Source organism: Mus caroli, chromosome 5 (assembly GCF_900094665.2).
Source record: "Mus caroli chromosome 5, CAROLI_EIJ_v1.1, whole genome shotgun sequence".
Taxonomy (NCBI): Eukaryota; Metazoa; Chordata; class Mammalia; order Rodentia; family Muridae; genus Mus; species Mus caroli.
In genome coordinates, this window is record NC_034574.1 from 89,178,951 (window position 1) to 89,203,298 (window position 24,348).

A 24,348-nucleotide genomic window follows, 5' to 3' on the forward strand; every position below is an offset into this window, starting at 1 on the left:
TTCCAAAAAGCGTATTTCTAAGACTATGGTCCTGTCTTTAAGCAATACATTACTCTATTTGCCATCTTGAAAATTTTACCAAAAGACTGCAACACCCAGAGAGGATTCATTTAAGGGAAAAGACAAATTTGATTAAGAGAAAAGATTTCTGAAGGTTTTACTTGTAATCCACACTATCAGAGCAGCGGAGCTAGAGCTCTTCCCGTTCCATCTGATAAAGACTAGTCACTCTCTGGTCTGCATGGGATTTGTCTAACTTGTCCATAGCTGAAGGTTTTTTTCTCCACATGCCTGAGTAAGAGATAACAGAGTGCAGAAAACTACTACTGGCAAGTTTTAGCTATGTGGAAGTAGGGAAGACAGCAAGAGGCAGAACAAACAACAGACTGACCAAAGGAAAAGCTTGAGAATACAGTATCCATAAGGGCTTGACCATCCACATGCAAAGGGTTGGGTTATATAGAGAAAAGGCTAAAACACAGCTCAAGTTTCACCTCTGACCTTGAAACTATGCCTAGGCAGGAAACAAAGATAACAGAATTTGTAAAGTTCCTGCTTAGTAGTGAAAGTATGTTCCAAACAGAACCACAAAGAGTAAAGATTTACCGTTATAGGCATTTAAAGACAATCTCAGACAAATCATTAGCTGACTAATACTCTGGGTAAAGATTTTAGTGGCCACAATACAGTATTGCTTCTGAAAATTAACTAAAGCAAGAAGAAAAGTAGCAAATAACACTAATGCATATAACAAAGAACAAGGTAAAAATTTGATTTCTGAATTGTCACCTTTACTTAAAAGTACAATTCTAAGAAACAAACAAGTAAAAACTATAAAGATTTAAAAAAAAAAAAAAAAACCACAATGAGCAAAACTAAGGGAGGAGATAATGAATTTACAAAGGAAAAAAAAAAAAAACCTTGCCTATCAGTTACTTAAAATACCAACAGTCTGATCTTCGGTGGTTCAATTTAACAGCTCTTAAGCTTTAGAACTGTTCAAGAGAAGTATGTATTTAGAAGAAACCATACTTCAATTCTAGTATCTTATCAGGCTACAGAAAATGTAGTAAACTATCTTGTGATGATAGGCAACTATAACAAGTTGCAGGTTCCACATAGGCACAGACCACAGGGATCTTGATCGTCAGTGCACTCTGTGGCTGATTTTGGTGCAATAAATTCCCTTTCCAATTACAAGGGATTTATTAGAATGTAATTCCATCATAACCCGAGAACTACCTGCATATGTAATGAGCTTCAAAAAATTGTCTGAAATTTCTAAAATTTCAAGCATATAATCCCTGATATTAGAAGGCTGATAGGAGGATCACAAAATCAAGGACATCACAAGCCAAACAATGAGAAACCGTCTCAAAAACAAATATCAAGGGACAGTTTCAAATTGATATTTTAACCAAGTGAAAAACAGATATATCAAAAACAAACAAACAAACAAAAAGACAATCTATAAAAAGAAGCCAAAGAAAACGAGAAAGATAGAAAACAACAAACAGTACAACTCTCTAGAATGGCTCAACAACGAATCTTGAACAGCTAGGACCAAAGGACCAAAGGTGCAGACATGGGAGATTCTAAGTCTTTAAAGAAAGTAACGATGAAAGGCACCTCAGATACATACCATGAACGATGCACATGATACGAGTCCCAGAAGAACAGAAGAAAAAAAGTTAATGAGTTTGTGGCCAAAACCATCTCAAATATGATGAAAACCATTGGTATACATATCCATCAACCTTACCAAATTCCAAGTAGGACAAATGCTAAAGTTGAACAACTAAATACATTCTAGAAAAACTATGGGAAATCCAACATAAAGAAAATTTTCAAAAGAGAAGGAAAAGTAAAGTATCATGGACACATCCTCACTTAGCTTACTAGTTGAACAGCATACAAGAAACTGGCCTTGCCATACAAATAGATGAAAAGTAGGTTTCAACTCTCCACTCCTGCACAGGCACCATATGGAGATTGTTGGATCCATAGCCATTTCAGAACTTCACTTCTACTTACTCACAAAAACTTACTCAATAAGCATCCTTTTTATTTTACTTTCTATTACTTAATCTCCACTCTTGTACTTACAGTTATGATGATGGTTTTGTCTGATTGCTCAGTTAGGTCTCAGGACTGTGTTTGTCTCTCTACCCAGTTTACTATAAACCACTGTTTATTATATGCTTCAGCCACATCTTAAATACTCCATATTCCTACAAGTTTTCTTCTCTCTCTCTCTCCTCCTTAGCCTCTTTGTGCCGTCATAGCTTTAACAACCTCTAAAATCTGTAAACCAGTAAACCCCCAACTACTTTACCCACTTCAATTTTGTTTTCTTTTCAAGATTAATATTTAATCCTTATCCTTACCCTCCAAGTCCTTATTTTATTATCTAAAATATGAGAATTCTCTATACCACCCTTGATTGTTTATCCTCCCACATTTACTAAATTCAAATGAGGTTATTGCTATTAACTGACTAGTCTAACACCTGTAGTAACAAGACGCTGTGGTTGCTTTAGCAGTTAATATCCTATCCAGGGAATAATCCAGAGTTTACAACAGGTACCCTGAACTCCTAGACTGAGGAACTGAGGTCTTCACTATACACTCAACTCTACCACATACAAGGCCCACATGAACACTGCAAATACTTCAACTGAAGAATGAAAACTGATAATACATAAATAAAACCAAACAAAGTAATACCAGATGCATAATAAAAAGGAAAAAAATAACTCTTTTTAAAATCACTGAGCCTACAGTCATGGCATCTAGTTAGATAATAAGTTGAGATGAAATCCCAGAAATCTAAGTGTGTTAAAATAAATCAAAGACAAAGTTACTGACTGAGGACACAAACAGTTGAATGAAATAAGCAGGACAAAGCCAGATAAAAAAGAATTCTACACGAATAGAAAGAAAGAAAGAAAGAAAGAAAGAAAGAAAGAAAGAAAGAAAGAAAGAAAGAAAGAAAGGAAGGAAGGAAGAAAGAGAGAAAGAAGCCAAAATGCTGGATATTAAAAAGCATAGTAAGTCAAGTAAAGTAAAAGGCTCTTAGGTCTCAGCCAATAGCATAGATCAAAGAGACACAGTATCTGGGCATGGATAAAAAGTAGAACTAGAACAATCAGACAGAGACAAAGCTCTAACAGTAAGAAAGTTACAGTGGAAATAAGGCATAAATAAAATTCTGGAAGGACCAAATTTATCATGGTAGGAATAAAAGAAAAAGAACCTAGTTCTAAAGGCGAAACATGCCTTAAATAATCCTAAGAGAATTCCCTAGATGTAGGAAGAGAGCTTGAGGCGGAGGCTGGGGTTGTGGAATGAACAAGGACAGACAGAGAACACTTAGACCAGTGGGAAGTCTAAGGTGCATGCTGACACTGCTTAAACAGACCAAACCTATGAATAAGGAATATAGAAAAGTCTGAAAGGCACAGCAAACATTGTTAAAGTGAATCATGATGGAAAGTTTCCTAGAATTAGGGAAGGAGGTGCTAATTCAAACACAGGAGGCGTTTAGGATACCAAACTGGGTGGGGGAGGAAGAAACAAAAGAAAAAAAAAAATCAAAGAAAAGAGAACCTCCCTTGATCATGTGTTAATTAAAACACTAAACATACAAAATAAAGTTTAAAAATAGTAAAAGAGAAGTCCAAGTCATACACAGGCCATCAAGAATAAAACAGGTTACTCAACTGAAAATATAAAAGCCAAGCAAGCCTGTGTAGATGTATTTCAAGTTCTGAAAGACAACTGCCAACCCAGACAGGTATACTAATAAAATTAAGAGTAGTCATTGAAGAAAAAAGTAAAACTTGATGTAATAAAAATGTTTTTAAAAGGCTAAAAAATTCATAACTACTAAGCTATACAAAAAAAACAAAAAACAAAAAACAAAAAACAAAAAACAAAAAACAAAAAACAAAAAAACTTGAAGGAATCCTTTGGACTAGAGAAAAACAAAATTATCTCTAAGGCCACAGGACATAAAATAACGCTAGAATAATAGGTAAGCAAGACAGAAGGGGAAAAAAAAACAAATGCTGCAAAATCAACAAAGTAACAGGAATCAATACATACCTTTTAAGATTAACTGTGATTATTAATGCTCTCTGAAACTGCTAGAAAAAAAAGTAGGGAGCACATGTCAAGATATAGGTATCGATAAGAACTTTCTGAATAGGATTCCAATCGCTCAGGAATAATCAACAAACCTGAGCTCATAAAATGTAAAAAGTATTTGTATAGCAAATGAAATTGTTAGTCAAATGAAGAGCCTCAGAGTGAGAAAATCTTTTCCAGCTATATATTCAACACAGGATTAGTATTTAGAATATACAAAGAACTAAAGTAGCAAGCATCAAGAAAACAAAACAAAACAAAAATTTAACAAAATGGATCATGGAACTAAGCAAAGTTCTAAAAGGAAAAAATACAAATGGCTAATAACATTTTTAAAAGCGTTAAAACCACCAAACACAGGGAAGATGTAAATATAAACTATTTAAAAATTCCATTTTACCTCAGTCAGAATGGCTATGATTAATAAAAACAAATGGTAAAAAATGCTGGCAAGAGTGTGGGGAAAGAGGAATTCTTGTTGGTGGTGGGAATGTAAACCAGTATAGCCACTACAGAAATCAATGAAGTGGTCTCTCAACACCTGAAAAAAGATATATTACTCCTGGGCATATATACCCAAAGGACTCCATATATGCCTACAGAAGTATATCCACATCCATATTCATTATTGCCCTATTCACAACAGTTACTTAGTAAATGTCTATCAATTAATGAATGGATAATGAAAATGTGTAACATATACACAATGGAATTTTATTCAACTGTAAAAACAGAGATGGAGGAAATTATAGAATTTGCAGGGAAATGGATGGAACTGGAATACTTAGTAAGTGGAATAACCCAGGCCCAGCAAGAAAACCACAATTTACTTCCCCAATATATATCTTAGGTGTGAAGAGCTGTATTTCTAAACTGGGGTGTCTTTAGTGGTCAGGAAGCTGGAAAGTGCTCATGAGAGGTAAAAAGAGAAGAGACCTTAAGGGCTTAAGGGATAGAATATACTTAATAAGGTTTAAGTTGGGGACAGGTGAAGGAGTGCTGAGACGTGGGTTAAGCAAACTAAACTAAGGTTAGATGGAAGTAAGTCCTTACGGAAACCTACTATTTTGTAAGCTAATTAAAAAGTAAACTTCAAAAGAAAAAGTTGAACACAGGTACCCTGCTTGGGTGGACAATGCTTCTCAGAAGACAAGGATTGTTAAAATCTCAGTGGCAGGTATGGGAAAACTCCCTACAAGTTAATGGTGAGGGGACCCAGAGGCCCTCAAACAACACAATCTACTGCCATTGTTCTTGGATGCCAAAGATAACTAGATGGTAAGAACCTACTGCTAAACACACAAAACATTTTGTTTGCAGAACAAAGATAAATTGAGTTGGAAATGGCCTGAAAATATTTTCCCTGGTGGCTGATGTTCAGAGTTCTGGATAGTGCCACTGGAGGAGAAAAAGTCATTAATACTCAACAGAGTATGCAGAATGCTACAATACCTACATGCCAGGAAAGATGTACCCACTGGTATGATAGAAGTATGAATACCATGGAGGTAACCAACTGCTTTCTGATTGCATCAGAAGTCTGCTCTACAGGAGGAATTTCATGCCAGGCACAGTAAATCTTAATCAAATGTTACTTATGCTTTGTTAAGCAGACATTCTGTCAACCTACCTTCTAAACCCATATATTAGTGCTGCTTGCAGCCTTGGACAAAACAACTCTCCATGCAGTGGACAACAGTTTATTATACAGAAACTTATAACTGGTCAAAGGGTGGAAAATAAGTGATTATTGAGTACTCAGCCTTAAATGGGACATATTTATCAATCCTCTGACCCCCAATGCTCAGAAATATAGAATTGGGAGCAGAAAGAGTATAACAGCTGGAAGACAAGGAGTGCTGTGAAATGCTGTCATCAAACACGGAATTGTGGTTGCACTTGTGAACTCAATATAACTATGGTTATAACCTACATAAGACCTATACAGATCAAGCCAGCATCAGTCAGCATTCCAAAAAGAGGCCACTGATTGGAACCCAGTGGATCCCCCTCCCAAAAGAAAGGGACAGTACATGAATGTAGGATGAGGACACACTAGGATGGGGTCTAGGGAGAGATGGAGAGGGGAGCTGGGGACAAATATAATCAACTGTATACATGCATGAAATTGTCAAAGAAATATTATTTTTTAAAATCAAAGTATTGGGGGTGAGAGCTGATGTTCAATGGAAATGGAACCCAGGAGTGCCTAGGTGTATTTATATCAAAATTTAAATTAAAAAAATTACAAGAAAATGAGATTTATACAATGATAAAAATATAAAACAATTATGAAATACACATGTATCAAACACCAACTTCACTATCTCATGCTTCCTAATGACCAGATCTGCCAGAAAGAAAACAGAAAACTGAGAGTTGAAGTAAGCTATAGACCAAGTGCACCTAATAGGTATTTATAGAATATTTCACTCTACTACAGAATGCCATTCTGCTTATCAGCACAGAGAACATTCACCAGAATAGTCCATAATATATTACACCACAAAACATTTCTCAACAAAGTTGTAAAATACAAAATTATGTATTTTCTCTGACTACATGGATTTTTAAAGAACTATAAAAATTATGAGTATATAAAGACTAAATAACATGACCCCAAGACCTTCTAGTTTCAAGAACTTATGTGAAATTTCCACATTCCTTGAAATAAAATGGAAATATGACATCACCAAAGCTTATGTGATACAGAAATAGTACTAAGAACTTATATCAAAAAAGTAAAACCATTTTACATAAGCAACCTATTGATGAATCAGAAAAAAAAAAAAAAAAGAGCTCAAACTTAGTAGGTTGAAAGAATAAAGATGAGATTTAAAATAAGATTTACAAAACACTTTAAAAATATAAAGATATGAAAAAGGTAGTAGTATTACCAATACCACAGAAACATCAATGGATCATTAGGAATTATTATTAACTACTAAAGGCAAAAAAAATTAAAAAAAAAAACCAACAAATTGTAAAATCTGCATGAAAAAACTCCTGAACACATATAACCCATGCATAATAAGCTGACTCAGAGTGAGACTATAATCTCTATCTTTCACCAATCAGAAAAGCAATTCGAAACAATTACTATATGGAACTATGATAGTATAAGAAAATATAAGGGAATTGCTTTGGCATACTAATACACAAAGACTTTTGTATATGACATCAAAATCACAAATAAAAAAAAACAGAATTACATCTTCATGAAAAGAATCAGTACAATAAAGAGGCAGCCTACAAAATAAGATTTGCAAACTATTCATCCAATAAGAAATTACTATCTAGGCAAAAGTATCACTTGAGTCAAGGTATTTGAAGCAAGCATGCTAATATCAGCAGACACTATCTCAAAAGAAAAAAGAAGAAAAATATTCCCAATTGTAAATACAACGTGCAACAATGGAAAAATAATAAAGTCAAAATGTGAATGATACAACATAAGAGAAGAAAAACTTAAAAACTGCTTAAAATGATAGGTAATACAGGTACAAATAGACTCAAAATATATCAAGATTACAGTCACTCTTTTTTTTCTCCTTTTATTCAGTACACAAGAAGTAAAAATTTAAAAAGAAAAAAAAAAAAAAGCTGGATGTTGTAGCGTCCTGGTAACTGACCAACTCAACCATGGACAAGGTCGGAGAATGAAAGCTCACGTTCAGTTTGGTTCCACTTTGTAGTGCTAGAACAGCTTAGTAAAACTGAATCATTAAAGACCGGAAATTCTCAGTCATGATGCTGGAGAGATGGCTCGGCTGTTAAGAGCATACATCGCTCTTGCAGAGGACTCATTTCAATTCCTAGTACCCTACACGGCTCACTCGACAATCACTCGACTCTAGATGCAAAGGCTTCAGTACCTCCTCTGGCCTCCATGGGCTTTGCATTCACAAGCAAAACCTCACACATGGGCACATGCAAATACACATAATTTTAAACTTTTTTTAATTCGCAATAATTATTCTATTACTATAAATATATTGAGAAAGTATTTTCCAAAAGATTACACACAAGTAATGATAGTTTTACCTATTTTACCAAACTTTCAAAGAACAAATTCACTCAACCATATTACAATTTATATGAAAAATACAGAATTTGCCCAATGTTTTTTTGTTTTTCCTTTGCTGTTGTTTCATTTATTTATTACTGTTGTTGATACTGTTTTTCTGAAACACAATCTCACTATATAGCCCTGACTGGTCTGCAACTTACTATGTCATGGTACCAGGCTGGCTTGGAACTCACTGAGACAGATCAGCCTGCCTCTGCCTTCCAAGTATTGGGAGATTAAGTGCATAAAACACCATACCCTTAAGTAAGAATAATGAACAAACAAGTTCAACTTTAGTCTCAAAAATTAAAGAAAAAAATCCTTAAAAGGTGTTTTTGGGAGCCAAGTCCTATGCTTTCTTAGTATACTGCCCTTGTTTAGACCTTTATCTAATTGTTTCTACTAGAAAGTTCCTGTAACTGTTTATGTAGGCAACTAAATAGGTCAAGGCAACTGCAGTATAACTACCATGTAACTTGTTTCCCAAGGAAAACATAACTAGCTTTATGTAGCTTGGGACAGTGTTTGCTACTTACTTGAAACATGGTCAGCCTCAGACAAGCCTATCAATTACTCTACTGCACTATTTCAGGCACTTGACATGAAAACATGCAAACAAAAAAGGAGCTCTTTAGTAGCATAAACTCAACTTGAACTCACAGAGATGTGCCCCCCTCTGCCTCTGAGTGCTGCAATCAAAGGCTTGTACCAGCGCTCTCGTCACAGTTAACAAACACCATCAATCAGAGGGGCTGCTCACTCATACTGTATCTCACAGTGCCATTAGAATACCTCACCCACTTTTCTTTCTCTCATTACATGTAAAATACTTCAGTGTATCTAAAAAAATCACTTAGAAATCATTTCAAATTTTATGTTCCTGTGTATATGTATATAAAGCTGTCATTTATTAAGGCATTTCATTCCATCAACTACTTAAGAAAAAAAGAAATGTTAAAAGGCAGGAAAGGCTTTAGCTCTCCTTTCTAAATTTCCTTGCCCTTCTATAAATAATGTGTTGAAAAGAAAATGGAACTGAATGAAAACGAAGCAGATCCTCACATCAGAGAAAACTGAGTACAGGCTGAACATTCCTACTAAATCTGAGAATTTAGATATGCAGCTAGAAATGGTGACACATACCTATAATCTTAGCACTTGAGATGTTAACCCTAGCTACACTAAAAAAAAGAAGAAGAAAGAAAGAAATCTATACTGTTACTGTCAGGCTATGTGTATAGTGTGCAAAAACCATAAATGAATTATACCCTTTAAAAAAACAAATCAAAACAAAACCTTGTTACACATGTATAAATACTAAAAACTCAAGAGGAAATAAAAAAACCACTAATTTAAATTTAGAACAGAACTAATTGAAGTTTAATAAAAAAAAAAAAAAAACAAAAACAAAAACGTTTCCATAGGCAAGAACAAGGCTAAGTTATAGTTGGTTAAGAATAGCTAACAACCACCTTAAGAAGATGTTTTGTAATTTAATTCAAATTGTTACTTGAGTAATTAGCATATAGCTGAGTGTTGTTTTTCTTTAGTCTGACAATCTTGATCATTTGGTCAAAGAAGAAAACTGAATGAGTTTGTGTTAGTAGGAAAAAAAAAAAAGCAACTTCAATGAAGACCAGCCAAAGAGTAGTTACTTTGGTTTTCTGTTTTGTTTTTGATGTTGTTGAAGATCAAACCCAGATCCTTGTATGTTGGGCAAGCACTTCACCACTGAGTAAAATGCTCAGCCCTAGAACCACTAGTTTAATACCTAGTTTTATAGACTGTAATAAAATAAAAGACAGTAAAATTTACAAATAATCAGAATACCCCATTCCATTGGTAGTATAGCAGATATCTTTGGGGATGTGGAGGTAACATGAAAAATCATATAAATATTAACATTTGTTATTTCAGGAATGTTGCTTGGCTCAAAAATTAAAGTCTTTTAGGTCCAATATCAAATTGCTAATATATCATTAATGGTCTATCAATAAATCAGAAATGTAGAAAATGGCTTTTCTGCAATTAGAATTATTCCTATTTAAAAGAATTATTATATAAATTATGTAAATGTATACATAAATTACATGAAAATAATTATCCTTATTAAAAACAATTATAATTATAAAGAGGTTAGAATCTAAGATTTATAATCTAAGACTATAAAACTGACAAACATTCCATAACTTTTAAATCAAGAACAAGAATTGCCCCATTATCCCACCTCTGCCTAGATAACTTCTTTAACTGTGTAAGATTTAGCATACCATATACAATATAAAATGAAGCTGGAAGTGGTGACTTATATTTGTAATCCCAGCATTTATCTCAACTATTACATTTCCGGTACCTTTAACAAATCCTTCTCACACTCTCAGTCATACTAAAACTGACCTGTACTCTTCACAAAAATGATCTTTAAAGGCATCATAATACCTCAATATGGAGTTTTAAGTTGTCTTTTATTATTTTTTTTAAGTCACTCACCTGTTAAACCTAGAGTTTGTAGCTGGAAGAGCCGGCCAAGTTCATAAGGCAACACCCGTAAATAATTGTCATTTAAAAGCAATTCCCTGTTTAAAAAAAAAAATTAAAGATTTGAGTGTAATATAACATGCTTTATTAATGTCTGCATTTGTCATTCATTGTCTTTCTTCTAACACATGATAAGTGATATTTATATTCAAGGCACTTCTTCAAACTAATCCTAAAATGATATACCCTATTATTAAAGTACTATCATTAATAAATATTTCTATGACTCACTCATTCTATAGCACAGATTAAATTCAGAGGTATGAATTGCACATAATGCAAATCAGAGTGACATGAGTTATTAGTACCCCAAACCTGTAAGACCTTGAACCAAGCTTAATTTATAGAAGAAATTATTATTTTTTTTTTTCAAAACAGGGATTCTCTGTGTAGATCTCTGGTTATCCTGGAACTTGCTCTGCAGATCAGGCTGGTCTTGAAATCACAGAGATCCTCCTGCCTCTGCCTTTTAAGTGCCAGTATTAAAAGCATGTGCCATAACCACTTGGCACGAAGAAAGTAAATTCTAAAATAAACTTGAGGACAAACTACAATTTGCAGCCAACTGCCTACATATCATCTACTATAACTTAGTTGTCAACATACAAGAAAAATGAAAAACACAAATTCAAAACAAGACAGTGTATCATAGAAGTTAATGATAATTAAATAGAAAACATAAAAAGTGGGCTGGCAAAAGGGTAGGTAAAGACATCTAATGCCAAGCCTAACTAACAACCTAAGCCTGATCATCCAGACCCCCAGTGGAAGGAGAGAAATCAACTCCCACAAAGTTGCCCTCTGACTTCCACATACAGATAGTTGACTTGTGCACACCCACACATATAAATGGTATTTAAAAAAAAGAAATGAAAATATTAAAAGATAAAATGTTCTCTAGAGAACAATCACTAACATAGAATATATAACCTAAAGCGCAAAACAGATCAGCAAAGACAAACAAAAACAGAAAAGAAAGAGATAAGAAGATCTAGCTGAAGGGGTTTGCAGCCCCCTAGGAGGAACAACAATATGAACTAACCAGTAACCCCAGAGCTTTCTGGGACTAAACCACCAGCCAAAGAAAACCCATGGAGGGACTCGTGGCTCTAGCTGAGGATGGCCTAGTTGGTCATCAATGGGAGGAGAGGCCCTTGGTCCTGTGAAGGCTCTATGCTCCAGTGTAGGGGGATGCCAGGGCCAGGAAGCAGGAGTGGGTGCGTTGGTGAGCAGGGGAAGAGATAGGGGGTTTTCAGAGGGGAAACCAGGAAAGGGGATAACATTTGAAATGTAAATAAAGAATCTAATTAAAAAAAAAGAAAAAAATCTAAGTTTGTAACTGAAATTTTCAACAGATTATGAAAAATAACACCTTCATTAATAAAAGACAAAAAAAGAATTCATATAACCAGTTAGGAGGTGGTAAAAGAACGAATAAGTAACATAACCATTATTAATTTTAACCATGTAAAAGCAACTTTTACAAACCTTATTAAGTCAATAGGTAAGATCAAAAAAAAAAAAGCAATTCTTGTTTTGGAAACAGTTAATATGATCCTAAAATGTTTCCTCCTATAGGAATGCTACCACTGTTGTTTTACATGCCTTCTGTCCCCAAACCTGGGAGGCAAGAGCCAGCTAGGGTGTCACAGGCAAGACCCTGTTTCGAGAACAAATGTCTTAACTATAAATTCACTTTAATCAAGTCTTTAGGCTTCAATAAAGAGTTGTATTATAAAAATATAAACATATATTTTGTAACAGAAGTTTGTTCCTAAACATTTCGTTTATAAGCAAATCATATTTGACTCCACACTAAGACTTTTAACTTCCTCTATCTTAAGTCTGTTATAAGAAATTTGTGTTAGGAAGCTATAACTCAAAGGAAAAGAAATATTAAATGGAGGCCAACTCATGCACTGTGCTTAACACCATTTCTGTCATTTGATCTTCACAGACACAGAAATCCCACCATAAAATAGCATCCCATAACTTTTTTATTTGATAGATTTGTAATTGTATATAATGAAATGTTTCCTCACCTGAGAGACACCATGTTTCCTAGTTCTGCTGGTAAACTTCTGAGTTTATTGGATGACAGATCCAGGTAAACCAGATTATGAAGCTTGGCAATATCAGGTGGAATGCGAGCAAGGTTATTGTCATTTAGGTGCAGTGCTGTCAAGTGTGTTAATGACCAGAGTGATGTACTTAAGCTCCGCACTCTACCTAAAAGGCAAAATACTAAAACATAAACTCTAGATCCACGACAAAATCTGAATCCCAAGTATTGGTAAGTGCTAGAAAAGGTGGCAAACATACAGAGATATCATCTTATCTTTGACATTTTTAACTTTGTATGCAAAGCTATGCAACCGCTAAATTATCTAGCCTCCTTTAATTTCACCCCACTTTGAACGGTCACACTTTTCATGGGGGAGGGGGGTGGAGTGGAGGGGGAGGGGAAGTGGAGGGAGAGGGGAGAGAGAGCTTGATTGAGTGAGGCTTACTGGACCTCTCTCAGAGCCAGATCCAAAGGATAAAACTTAAGGGTAAATTGAGCTTTGGTGGTAAAACAGGCTTGAGCTTTTACTTTTTTAAAATCATAACAAAATACTCCTCACACTCAATGAAAATTACAAATATAAGATGTATCTATATCCAGAGCCTGGATTGGTCAACAAAGTTTAAATAAAAAATGAATTATTATTATTTAAAACCAACCTTGGATTAGCCACTAGGAAAGTGTCCCAAAAGAAAACATTTTCCCTAAATTCTGATGTTATAGTTAGAGATTAACAACTGTAGTTTAATATTTTATATTAAATGCAACATTCTCAAGGAAACAGTTTTCACATCAAGGTCTGTAAGCCGCAGGTACAAAGCATGTACTAAATCAGAAAACCTATTTCAGAGTTCTAGTTTACCACTTATTAGCAACATAGGTCTGGGCAAATTATTTAGCCTCAGGTTTTATAAAATGGGATGTTATCCTCTCTTCTAAGTTGCTAGAACTCTCATGTAACTCCGAATGGCCCCCAACTTGCTATATAGATGAGGATGGTCCTTGAAATTCTGCTCTTCTTGCCTCTATCTACCAAGTGATAGGATTACAGGCATGCACCCCCATGCCAAGTTTATTTGGTGCTGGGAATTAATCCCAAGCCAAAGTTTTGTGAAAACTAGACCAGCACTCTACCAACTGAGACACATTCCAGGCCTGATTAGAATTATTTACTATAATGCATAATTTACATAAAGATAATTTTACAAAATTGCATAAAAGCAAAGCAATAATTTTAAGATTTATTTTACCTTTAGTTAAGTGTCTATATCCAAGTTGGTGTGGGTATGTGCCCATGAATGCAGGTGCTTTCAGAGGCCTGAACTGCTAAAGAGTCTCTGGAGCTGTAGTTAGAGGTGCTTGAGAGCTACCTGATCTGGGTGCTAGGAACCAAACTTGTATCCTTTAGAAGACCAGTGTTCTTAGTAGTTGAGCCATCTCTCCAAACCCAAGAAGTAATTATTTAAGTATATATAATTTTCATAAAAAAAAATTTAGATGAGAGATGGGAATGGAAACTGAAGAACACAAAGTTTCAAAGGAACAATGTTATCTTGTTTATATAACTAAACTCAATGTTTATTTCTATCCTCTATCCAGGGTTCTTTCTACCAGACTCTTTCCTGCTGTATATAATCAAATACAAAGTGTCAACTAGGATTTTGCATCTTAATAGAAAAACAAAAGTATTCAATGATGAGGCTATGGGTAAAAGAGAAACTTCCATTAACTTAAACACACCAATTTCAGTTGGGAGGAATTCTTTTCCTCAAAGGACTTTGGCATTTTAGGTTGATATAAGTAAAGAAGTATACAGGGTATCTGCTAGGTAAAAGCCAAGTATGCTACTAAGCATCCTATACTATACACAAAAACCCTCCACCACAAGGAATTGTATATAGGGGCTAAACTGTCAGTAAGCTGCCAAGGCTGAGATCTGCTCCCATCGGAATGATGAGCATTCAGCAATCTACCCAGTTTCCTTTCAGTTATATGAATAAGTTAAGTCTTGCTGTTGGTACTGCAATGCCAATGGGGGTGGGGTCCTGATCACATTCTACATATAATCTGTTCTGTGGCAATTCATAAAAGAAAAAGTGATCTTCTATTTCTAATAAGCTTAATTTTATAATACTATTAGTTGCCAAGATAATGTGAGGTTCTTATATGAACTCTGCTTAAATTCCCCAACATTAGAGTCTTATATTCCATGGTGTGTTTATTAAAAGTAAGAAGCCAACATTGATATAGTAATAGTAACAAAACTTCAGGCTTTATTCAGAATTTACCTGTTTTTATATCTTTTTGTTCTAGAATTCAAATCAGGCTTTTTAATTAGCATGTCTTAACATTCCTCTGACTTAAGGCACTTTTTGTCTTTGTTTTTAACAATCTTGGTAACTCTGAAGTACATCAGTTAGGTATTTTATGCAATGTCTTCAGTTTTAGTTTTATGATTTTTTTTTTCACTTTCAGACAGGGATCCAAATTCTTCAAATCACATTTATTGAGCATGCTCTATTCATAGCTTAGCTGGTGTCTGTTACACAGACAGAGTCACCTAGGTTTCCTTCTTTTATTATCTCAGTGCTGGCAAAGAAGGATAGCAAAGACTTTCATTTGCAAAAACTTACTCTGGAAATGTCAACATAAGACTTATTGTATTATAGAACCTAATTTTACTCAGAAACCAAACTGTGAATATCTTTAAATGTAAATGGCTACCCTTGCTCAAGATAATCTCAACAAGAAAGAAAAATATTTTAAAAGATCTAAAAAGAAGTGCCTCAGGATTCTTATGTATTTCCAATTAGTTCTTCCAGTTAAAACACAACAAAGAGCCTATAAATACAGCAATACTCTTTACAATTGTAGCTATTATATTCCAGATAAAATGCTTCAGATTCCACTCACCCGAGATCTCTAACTCTGCCCAGTGAGATTTTTTCCCATTGGCTACCTCCTCTGCGGACATGATGGTGTAAATTCTGCGAGGATCTGGAGGATCATATTTTTCCTTTGGCATCCCTATTAGTCTGTGGGGGGAAAAGGATCATTAATTATTACAGTCAGGGCCAGCAAGATGGCTCAGGCAGTTACAGTGCCTGTTGCATAATTCTAATAATCTGAGTTCAAGGTGAGGAACCACAATGAAAGATTACCAACTCTGGAAAGTTGTCTTCTGACAACCCTTTCCCCAAACACACACAAATACATATATATACACACACACATTCACATACTACTTTTTATTAAAAATTATTACTATTATTATAGTTATCTGAGGAAATTCATCATTTTGGAGGAAAGGGGAATCAATGTGTATGTGGAGAATATGAGCAAATAAAAATTAAATTAAAAATAATATAGTTTAAAAAAGAAAAAAATATGCTAAGTTTTCTTTCTTTTTCTCTCCTTTTGCTCTAAGACTCTCACAAATATTCACAGGTACCCTATTAGAACTTCATCTGTGAGTATAGAGCAAGCAGACTTGCCATTTCCAGAGCCTCTCACCTGAGAAAAGACTTTACATCAAAGGGGTGCCATAGCCTGTTCCAGTCTCCCTTCCTTGTCTCCTGCCAGGGAATCTGAGAACCTGGCTGTAGCTGAACCCCATTCTCAGAAGGTGTTTGAATCTCCCTTCTCTGATAAGTGGACTCTGATTCTCTTCAGAGATCCCTCCAGAGTCTCTGTTGTTGGCGTCCTGAACTCACTCAAAGCCTCCACCATGCTGCTGTCCCTCCATCAGTGGATTAAAAACTCTTCTAAGAAATGCCTTGTTCCCACAGTATCTGTCTTGGTGTACTCTTGAACAACGCCCCTAGTTAAATCATTTTATATTCTCACTGGAAGAAAAACACTACAATATTCTAGGCTTCTGAAGAAACTCATTAACAGATGCCTAAGGGGAAATGCAAATAAGCAACCACAGTAGATTCTTCAGAGAACATTGTGTTGCTCCCCAGTTCCTTCCCCTGTGCTTAACAGCACTACTTTCCTAGAAAAGTTGGTCTTACAACTAGTTTCCATTTAATGAAACTTCAACTAGTCTCAGAGAATAGTGTAATTCTAACTCCCATCTGAGTAATAAATATCTCATACCTACAACTATGATTTTCCCCCTTGACACTGGCATTAGTTTAGACAATGCTCAAGATTCATTCTATGTTTGTGGATGAAACAGGATCCTCATTCCTGCTGATCATAAACAAAGCAGAACATAGTCCAGATTGTTCCACATAGCCTTCCAACTACAAGGAAAGCGGACCTCATAAGGCAGTCTAGAAAGATAAAAGAAAAGGCAAATTTCTCAATAACTCATACATGCAGTACCTGCACACAGCAAGCTGAGTTTTGTCTTCTGTTCCATGCCATCACCACATCCTAATCAGGTAAATGCATAACTTGATCTGCCATAGTCAGTCTTAATGTAAACCTGTTGTCCTGGGGTAATTACTGGCACTCCCTTTTGCTCTCAAAAGTACTTAACTAGGTAAATTACAGAGCCATGCCAACTGAAACAAAATTCATGCTACTGTTTCCATAATCACAGCACAATCAATGCTGACTAAACCAATCATAAAATCACTTCAAATATGCTAAATATGAAAAAAAGCCCTAAAAATAACTTTACTCCAGGGGTCTAGAACTACTGCTTTGATAGCAAACAGAAGATAAAATCCACTTCAGATCATTCAGATCAAACAGCAAGCAACAAAGTCATGTGTGTCAAATTAAGTATCTACATGTTATCCTTATCACATATTACATATATAGTTACAGCTGGCATAATGTTTTATTTTGTCAGTAACAGATCTAATCTAGGGGCCTGGCACATGCCATGTAAGAGTTCTACTACTAGGCTGCATTCTCAGCCCTATAGGATTCTTTGCTCATATTTCTTTGTTCTTTCTCACATGTGCCCTTAAACAAAGTATCCAAATCTGTATCTATTTCTAAGTTAAATAGTATTCAAAATATAAGAGTTACTTCCAGGAGGTCTTAAGCTTGTTGCATATCAAAAAAAAAAAGTAGTAGTATTCCATCATGTACCAAGAAATCAAAGCTAGTTTATAAGATCACATCAAAATTTCTCACGTCAGTTTCCCTTTACTTAAAGGAGGGCAAGTTTTCCTAATTTGTTTATTTATTAACAGTAAAATTCTCCAGTCCCTAAGTTAACTCTTCAAACGTAATCTTATCATACTGTGCTATTTGGAGTTACAATGTTAAAGTAGAAAAACATCCTTCTGGTGAAGACTCTCTGGCCTAGGCAGAGATCTAACATTACAGTTGTGCCAAGTCAATCACCTGGTCAAAAAACTATACCTACAAAGGCAGAATCAACTTAAGCTATTCTAAAGAGATAGAGAAGGAGATGGAGTAAATTAAACTATAAATTAAAATAAACTATACTTGTCCATTCCTGCTCCCCACCACAATAAGCTACCATGGGTTTGACTGCTCTAATTTCCTGAGGCCTGAGTTAGAAAGGTGTAATTGCCATTTTCTTTCCCTTGGATGCTGCCCACAATGTAAATATGCTGATTCTTTGAATTTCCTTACTCTTTTCCCTAAAGCTCAAACATAATTTAAATCCCTAAGTGCTGGTTATGTTTTTTAGTAACTGTGCATACAAGCCAGTGTAGGGTTTAAACACTGAGTGATGAGCAGCTTCCATCCAAAGAAAGAGAAATGGTTTACTTTAGAAAACATTAACAGCTAATTCTTCATATTTTCTTTTCAAGATGAGGAGGAATTATTTTTAGTGTTGTTTAGAGAGTTGTTTTACACAAGCTCTTACTATCTCAGACTTGCCTCAATCACATTAGAAGCCTTATGTGCATAATCCACCTGATTAAGCCTTCCAAATGCAGAGACTATAGACATTACCATCATACCTAGCTGCACAGGGCTTTTTCTTTGTATTTATTGTTGTTGTTGTTTTGTATATTTTGTTCTTACAGTGGTACACATCAAACCCACAGTCTCATGCAAGCTAGGCAAGAGCTTTTACCTCTTGAGGTAAGATGTTAAGTTGGGTTTCCCAATTTTCCAATTTTTACAATATCTTACATCAATTTCCAAAGGATAATAACATTAGGACAACCTGGAGGCCCTGAGTATGTAACAAAATAAACTAAAAGCCCCTTAACAACACTGTATCTTAAGTATTTAAACCTTATAAGACACTAGGAAAAACACTGAAAAAAAACTAGGAAAAAATGTGGTTCTCTAAATACTAACTACACAAGTTGCTTTGAATTTCACCTATTTTGTCCTTTACTATACCACCTGTGCAGCCTTTGGACACCCCCTGTAAAAGTTCTGAAATTAGTCATTTATTACTGAATAAGAAAGTTTATTACTGCTTCTTAGTTCTCATGTAAGCTATGCTAAAGTAACCAAGTTTGAATCTCTATCACTGTTAGCTAATTAAACAACACTATATAGTGCAGATATACACAACAGAGGGGGGAGGGGGGGAGAGAAAAGGGGAGAGGGAGAGGGAGGAGAGGGGGAGGAAAGTCCAGGGGAGACCAGCCTCAAGTATATGTAAACATCTAAGTCTTATGATATTAAACCACGGCTACCCTCTCACAAGTTGAAATTAATTTGTCTCTGTAGTTCAGCATGATTTTGTTGGAGAGTAATAGAGAATGTTACAAATCACCAAAAGAGTAATTCACAAAAGACTTCTAACAATACAAATCTAAAATACAAATCATTAAACTCATACTGTTTCTACAGAGATATTAAATGATGATGTCAGATAGAAAAGCTAGCAAAAACTGTAAGTATGTATGATATGTCAGCTTACATTTTAGAGAAATTTCAATGGCTTATAGTACTGCATACATTTCTCAAACAAAGCTGTCCTATAATGGCATCTATTCTCAGTGGTTAAAGAAGGCAAAACACCAAAAACAGTAAAATATCACTGTAATCCCAGTACTTAGAAGGTGGATACAGGAGGTCAGCCTGTGCTACACAGCAAGACTTGTCTCCAAAACAAAGGGAAGTGAAGGGGGGTGAACACATACATGAATTATTTTTTGCTTGATTCTCACTTTGATCCTTTCTATCTGACAGTACAAGGTTTCCTTCTGAGAAAATAAGTATATGCTTATCTTATTTATCCAAATAAAATATTTGTAGTACAACATTTTTGAAGTTCCTATTTCCTAACCAATACCTAAATTAACCACTAGTTATTTTTATACCATATATATGTAATATATAAAATAAATTTACACCTTACCTGAAAAAAGCACATTACCAACTATTATCTTTAGACCTGCTGATACTTTTAAAAAGGTACTTAATAAATAACACTACGGACTAGTGAGATGGCTCAGCGGTTAAGAGCACTGGTTGCTCTTCCCGAGGTCATGAGTTCAAATCCCAGCAACCACATGGTGGCTCACAACTATCTGTAATGAGAAACAAATAAAAAAACCTATGGGCTGGAGTGAGCAGGGGGGCCAGAGCAAGAGGGAGAAGGGAATGAGGGGGAGGAGGAAAATAAATAAATAAATAAATGGCACCGCATATAGTTGGATCAATTAGAGATTGATAGTGATCCACTCCTGAACCAATGGTCTATGGATGGCACTGATCTGTCTATATAATACAACCATTCAAGTTTTGATGTCTCCAGCTATGTGACCACTTTAAACAAAGAAAAATCCTCATTATGAAGAAAATAACCTTTCAACTTTTGAAGTCCCATGTTTCTAATCAATTTAATTTATTCAAGAAGTATTTAGTTGCTGAATATAAGAGTATATGTCTGCAATCCCAGAACCCAGAAGACTGAAAAGTTTGAAGCCAGTCCTAACTAAATAGAGGCCTTGTCTAAAAATTAATTAATTGGCTTTGATGGGTTGGGATTGAACGTGCACGTGCACATCCTTAATTCCAACACTCAAGAGGCAGAGGCAGGCAGACCTCTTAGTCTGAGACCAGCTCAAGGCCTGTCCAGGTTTCATGAGACAATGCTTGAGAAAGAAAGAAAAGGAGGAGGAAAGAAATAGTCAGTGACTCTCTACTGCTGTCATTCATTGTACCATGTCCTAATGCTTCAATGTCTGATTACTTGAAAACATAGAATATTTTATTTTTAAATAATCCTTTAAATAATGACATTTCTTGTTAATATTTCCCCTTAATCAAATAGTTGCATTGTTTTATACTATTATTATATTAAAATGAAAACAGCTATAAAGGAAACCATCTTTTCATAAAGAGTAAAAGCGATTAATAATAGATAACCTATAGAATAGTCAAGGAGGTGAAAAGGATAGAGTTCCCAGAACAGGAATAACAAATATCCTATACTGGGAATGAGACTAAGATAAGTTAACATATACATGTATATTTAACTTAAAGTGATAGCAAATGGTTTTTCTATATTGGCAATGGTATTTATGTCTACAATTTTTATTGACAAAAATTAGTTAACATCCATAATGGGAATTCTTTGGTCTCAAGAATAACTGAATTCAATGTCTTGTTTTTATTTCATTTATTCTTAGGGCTCTACCTCATATCCCAAGTATACCTAAACAAAAAACATGGGGACAAGGGCAATAAAGACTAAGAAGAGATGTTGTATGGCTTTCCAAAGGTATTCCAGATATTTATGTCAATACAGAGAGATCTGGAGGAAAATTTCGTTTCTGGAAAAGGATGAGATCATATCACAATGCTAATGGAAGAAATAAAATAAAATAAAATAAAAGAAGAAGAAAAAGAAGAAAAAAAAAACAGAGATGGCTCAAAGAGTAAAAGTATCTATTTGCTAATAAGCCTAAGATAAGACCCCGAGTTCAATCCCTGAGAACCACATGGTAGAAGGAGAGAACTGACTCCTGCTAATATACTGTGGCACACCACTACTCCCATGTATAACAAGTACATAAATAAATGTACTAACATTTTAAAAGTAAATTATAAAAAAATCGGGACACAATTCCTTTGGTACATGTTTATAATCTTTCTCTTGTATTTAGGATAATAGAAAATAGCAGTGACAAAAAGCACCTAAAACTATGGCTATTTTATCCATCAGTTCAAATTTAACGAAAACTCCTATCAGATAAGAATCAATTTGAAAAACCAAACCTTATGATTTTTCTACCATCCTAATTAGATCTTAGTCTCCTAACAACCATTATGCTTCACTGTCTCTCATTTTTTCTAATTATCCTCCAGAAAGTGAATGTTAATAAAATCCTCATAAATCAATTCTCCCAGAATCATGACTTCTGACATTTCCCTTTGTCACTATCACTAAACTGAGAAGTAACTTCATTAATAAAGCATGCCCATGATGCATCTCTGAAGGTGTTTTCAAAAGAACTGGAATCATAAGGGACCTGACCTAAGAAATGTTTTGTTCTGCTGATGGATTCAAAATCTAAACAGATTCCTAAAAGTGTGTGGAACTGTGAGGGCTGGGATGTATTTGAAGGAAGAAGGTCACAGAAGCCATGACCTTACATATCCCTAGGATGCCTTCCTTCCTTTAACTGCTTCCTGTCAGCTTTATCAGACTCCCCTGTCACACTTTTTCTCCACCATGTTTTACCTAAATTCACGGGTTCAAAAGCCATGGCCTGAATTCTTTGAAAATGTCTACTAAATAGTTCCCATATAAGTTGTCTGTGGCAAGTGTTTGCTCACAACGACAAGAAAAACAACTACTATACTGGCTTTCTGCCTTATCCTTCATACGTGTTTTCTAGTACATTAGATGTAACACCTCTCACTTCTTCCCATGGGTCTCAAGTAAGCAATTTTCTTGGCTTAATTCATCTATTCACCTTAACAGTATACCATCTTGTAGCTATTTACTGTGTAAAGACTATCCTTGTATTATTCAAATGTTGATTTCTCTGCCTGCATATCTGATTGCAATCCTTATTCTGAGAATCTCCTGCCTCAGTATTGTATAAACATTGCTCCCCAATTATTCTCTGATTTGTCAATAAAAGCTGTTCATCCAATGACTGAGCAGGGCAGGGACTAGGGCTGGACTTCCTTCCAGCCAGGGAAAGAGGAAATGAAAGAGAGAAAGTGGAGATTCCCCCCAGGGAGGGGGGGGGGGGAACACCATGAGAAAACACCTGGAGTCCAAAGAGCAAGATCAGTACTAAAATACAAGTATCATTGGGATTTTTGACTGGGAGGTAGCCCGACTAGTTTAAAGGATTGTATTAGAGACCCTTGGTCCTGTGTTCTATACCCCAGTATAGGGGAATGCCAGGGCCAGGAAGCAGGAGTGGATGGGTTGGTGAGCAGGGGGAGAAGGGAGGGGATAGGGGGTTTTCGGAGGGGAAACAAGAAAAGGGGATAACATTTGAAATGTAAATAAAGAAATTATCTAATAAAAACTTTTTTAAAAAATTAAGAATAATATTGCTCAGCTGTTGTGCCCTTAAAGCTTGTTAAATAAATAAAATAGTCTAGTCTCAATTATTTGGGAACTAGCCAGGTAAAAAGAAAACAGCAACATTTATAAATTGCCACTAGTACATCATATTTTTAAAAAGCTGATTCTAAAATATATGTAAAAAAGAATTTATGGTGTCCCAAACTATTTCTTCTTAAAGACTTTTTCTTTAAAAAAAAAATACATTTATATGAGCACATTTTTTTTTAACACTTATCAGAAGCTAGTTTCCTAGCTAGTTTGGTACTAATAATACAACAGAACCAATTCCAAATATATTCACACATATATCACCAACATATTTTCAACAAAGGTGAGAATTTCAAGAAAGAATAGAATTTTCAACAAATGCTAAATGAGATACTAATATGCAAAACTAAACCCTAACCCATACCTTTCCTCAAATTAAACTTAAAAGACTATGAACTTAAATGTAAAACCAAACAGTATAAAAATTCTAAAAGAGAAGAAGGAAAGACAACTCAGTGGTTGAGAGAACTGGCTGTTCTTCCAGAGGATATGGGTTCAAATCAGCACCCACATGGCAGTTCCAGGGGATTCACATATATGTCAATACATGGAGGCAGAAAAACCAATGTAAATTTAAAAAAAGAAAAAAGTTCTAAAAATAAATTTTGTAAGTCCATAATTTAAACAAAAATTTCAAAGAAACAAAATTATCCATACAAGAATACTACTAATAAGCAAATACATTCCATAAACAATTAAAGCATCTGCTATTTGAAAAACTAAATCATGATATTAGGAATGTTTTCAAAATATGTATCAGTAAAAAGCACTCCAAAAAAAAAAAACCTTACAAATTACAACAATCTAATATCTTAAAAGGAACTACAGGTATATCTCAGGGTAGAATATATACCTTGGATATGAGTTGATCTCCTGCACAGACTTTAAATGATTCCTCACTAAAGATACATGTAGCCAGGCGTGGTGGCGCACGCCTTTGATCCTCGGGAGGCAGAGGCAGGCGGATTTCTGAGTTCGAGGCCAGCCTGGTCTACAGAGTGAGTTCCAGGACAGCCAAGGCTACACAGAGAAACCCAGTCT

The 24,348-nt window shown here is 35.0% G+C and overlaps 1 protein-coding gene across 8 annotated transcripts in view; it reads right to left on the bottom strand.

Moving 5' to 3' along the window:
* The window catches only part of Cnot6l (CCR4-NOT transcription complex subunit 6 like), an 87,305-nt gene that overhangs the window by 41,516 nt on the left and 21,441 nt on the right, over positions 1-24,348 (bottom strand). For 7 of the 8 annotated variants that reach the window (XM_029476935.1, XM_021162286.2, XM_021162285.2 and 4 more), the window contains exons 2-4: positions 15,735-15,856; positions 12,799-12,985; positions 10,709-10,794 (exon numbers count right to left, since the gene is read on the bottom strand). In XM_029476935.1, coding sequence (XP_029332795.1) covers positions 10,709-10,794; positions 12,799-12,985; positions 15,735-15,846 — 385 coding nt within the window. In that variant the 5' untranslated portion in view covers positions 15,847-15,856. The remainder of the gene's footprint in view (positions 1-10,708; positions 10,795-12,798; positions 12,986-15,734; positions 15,857-24,348) is intronic. The other variant, XM_029476937.1, reaches the window with a different exon arrangement.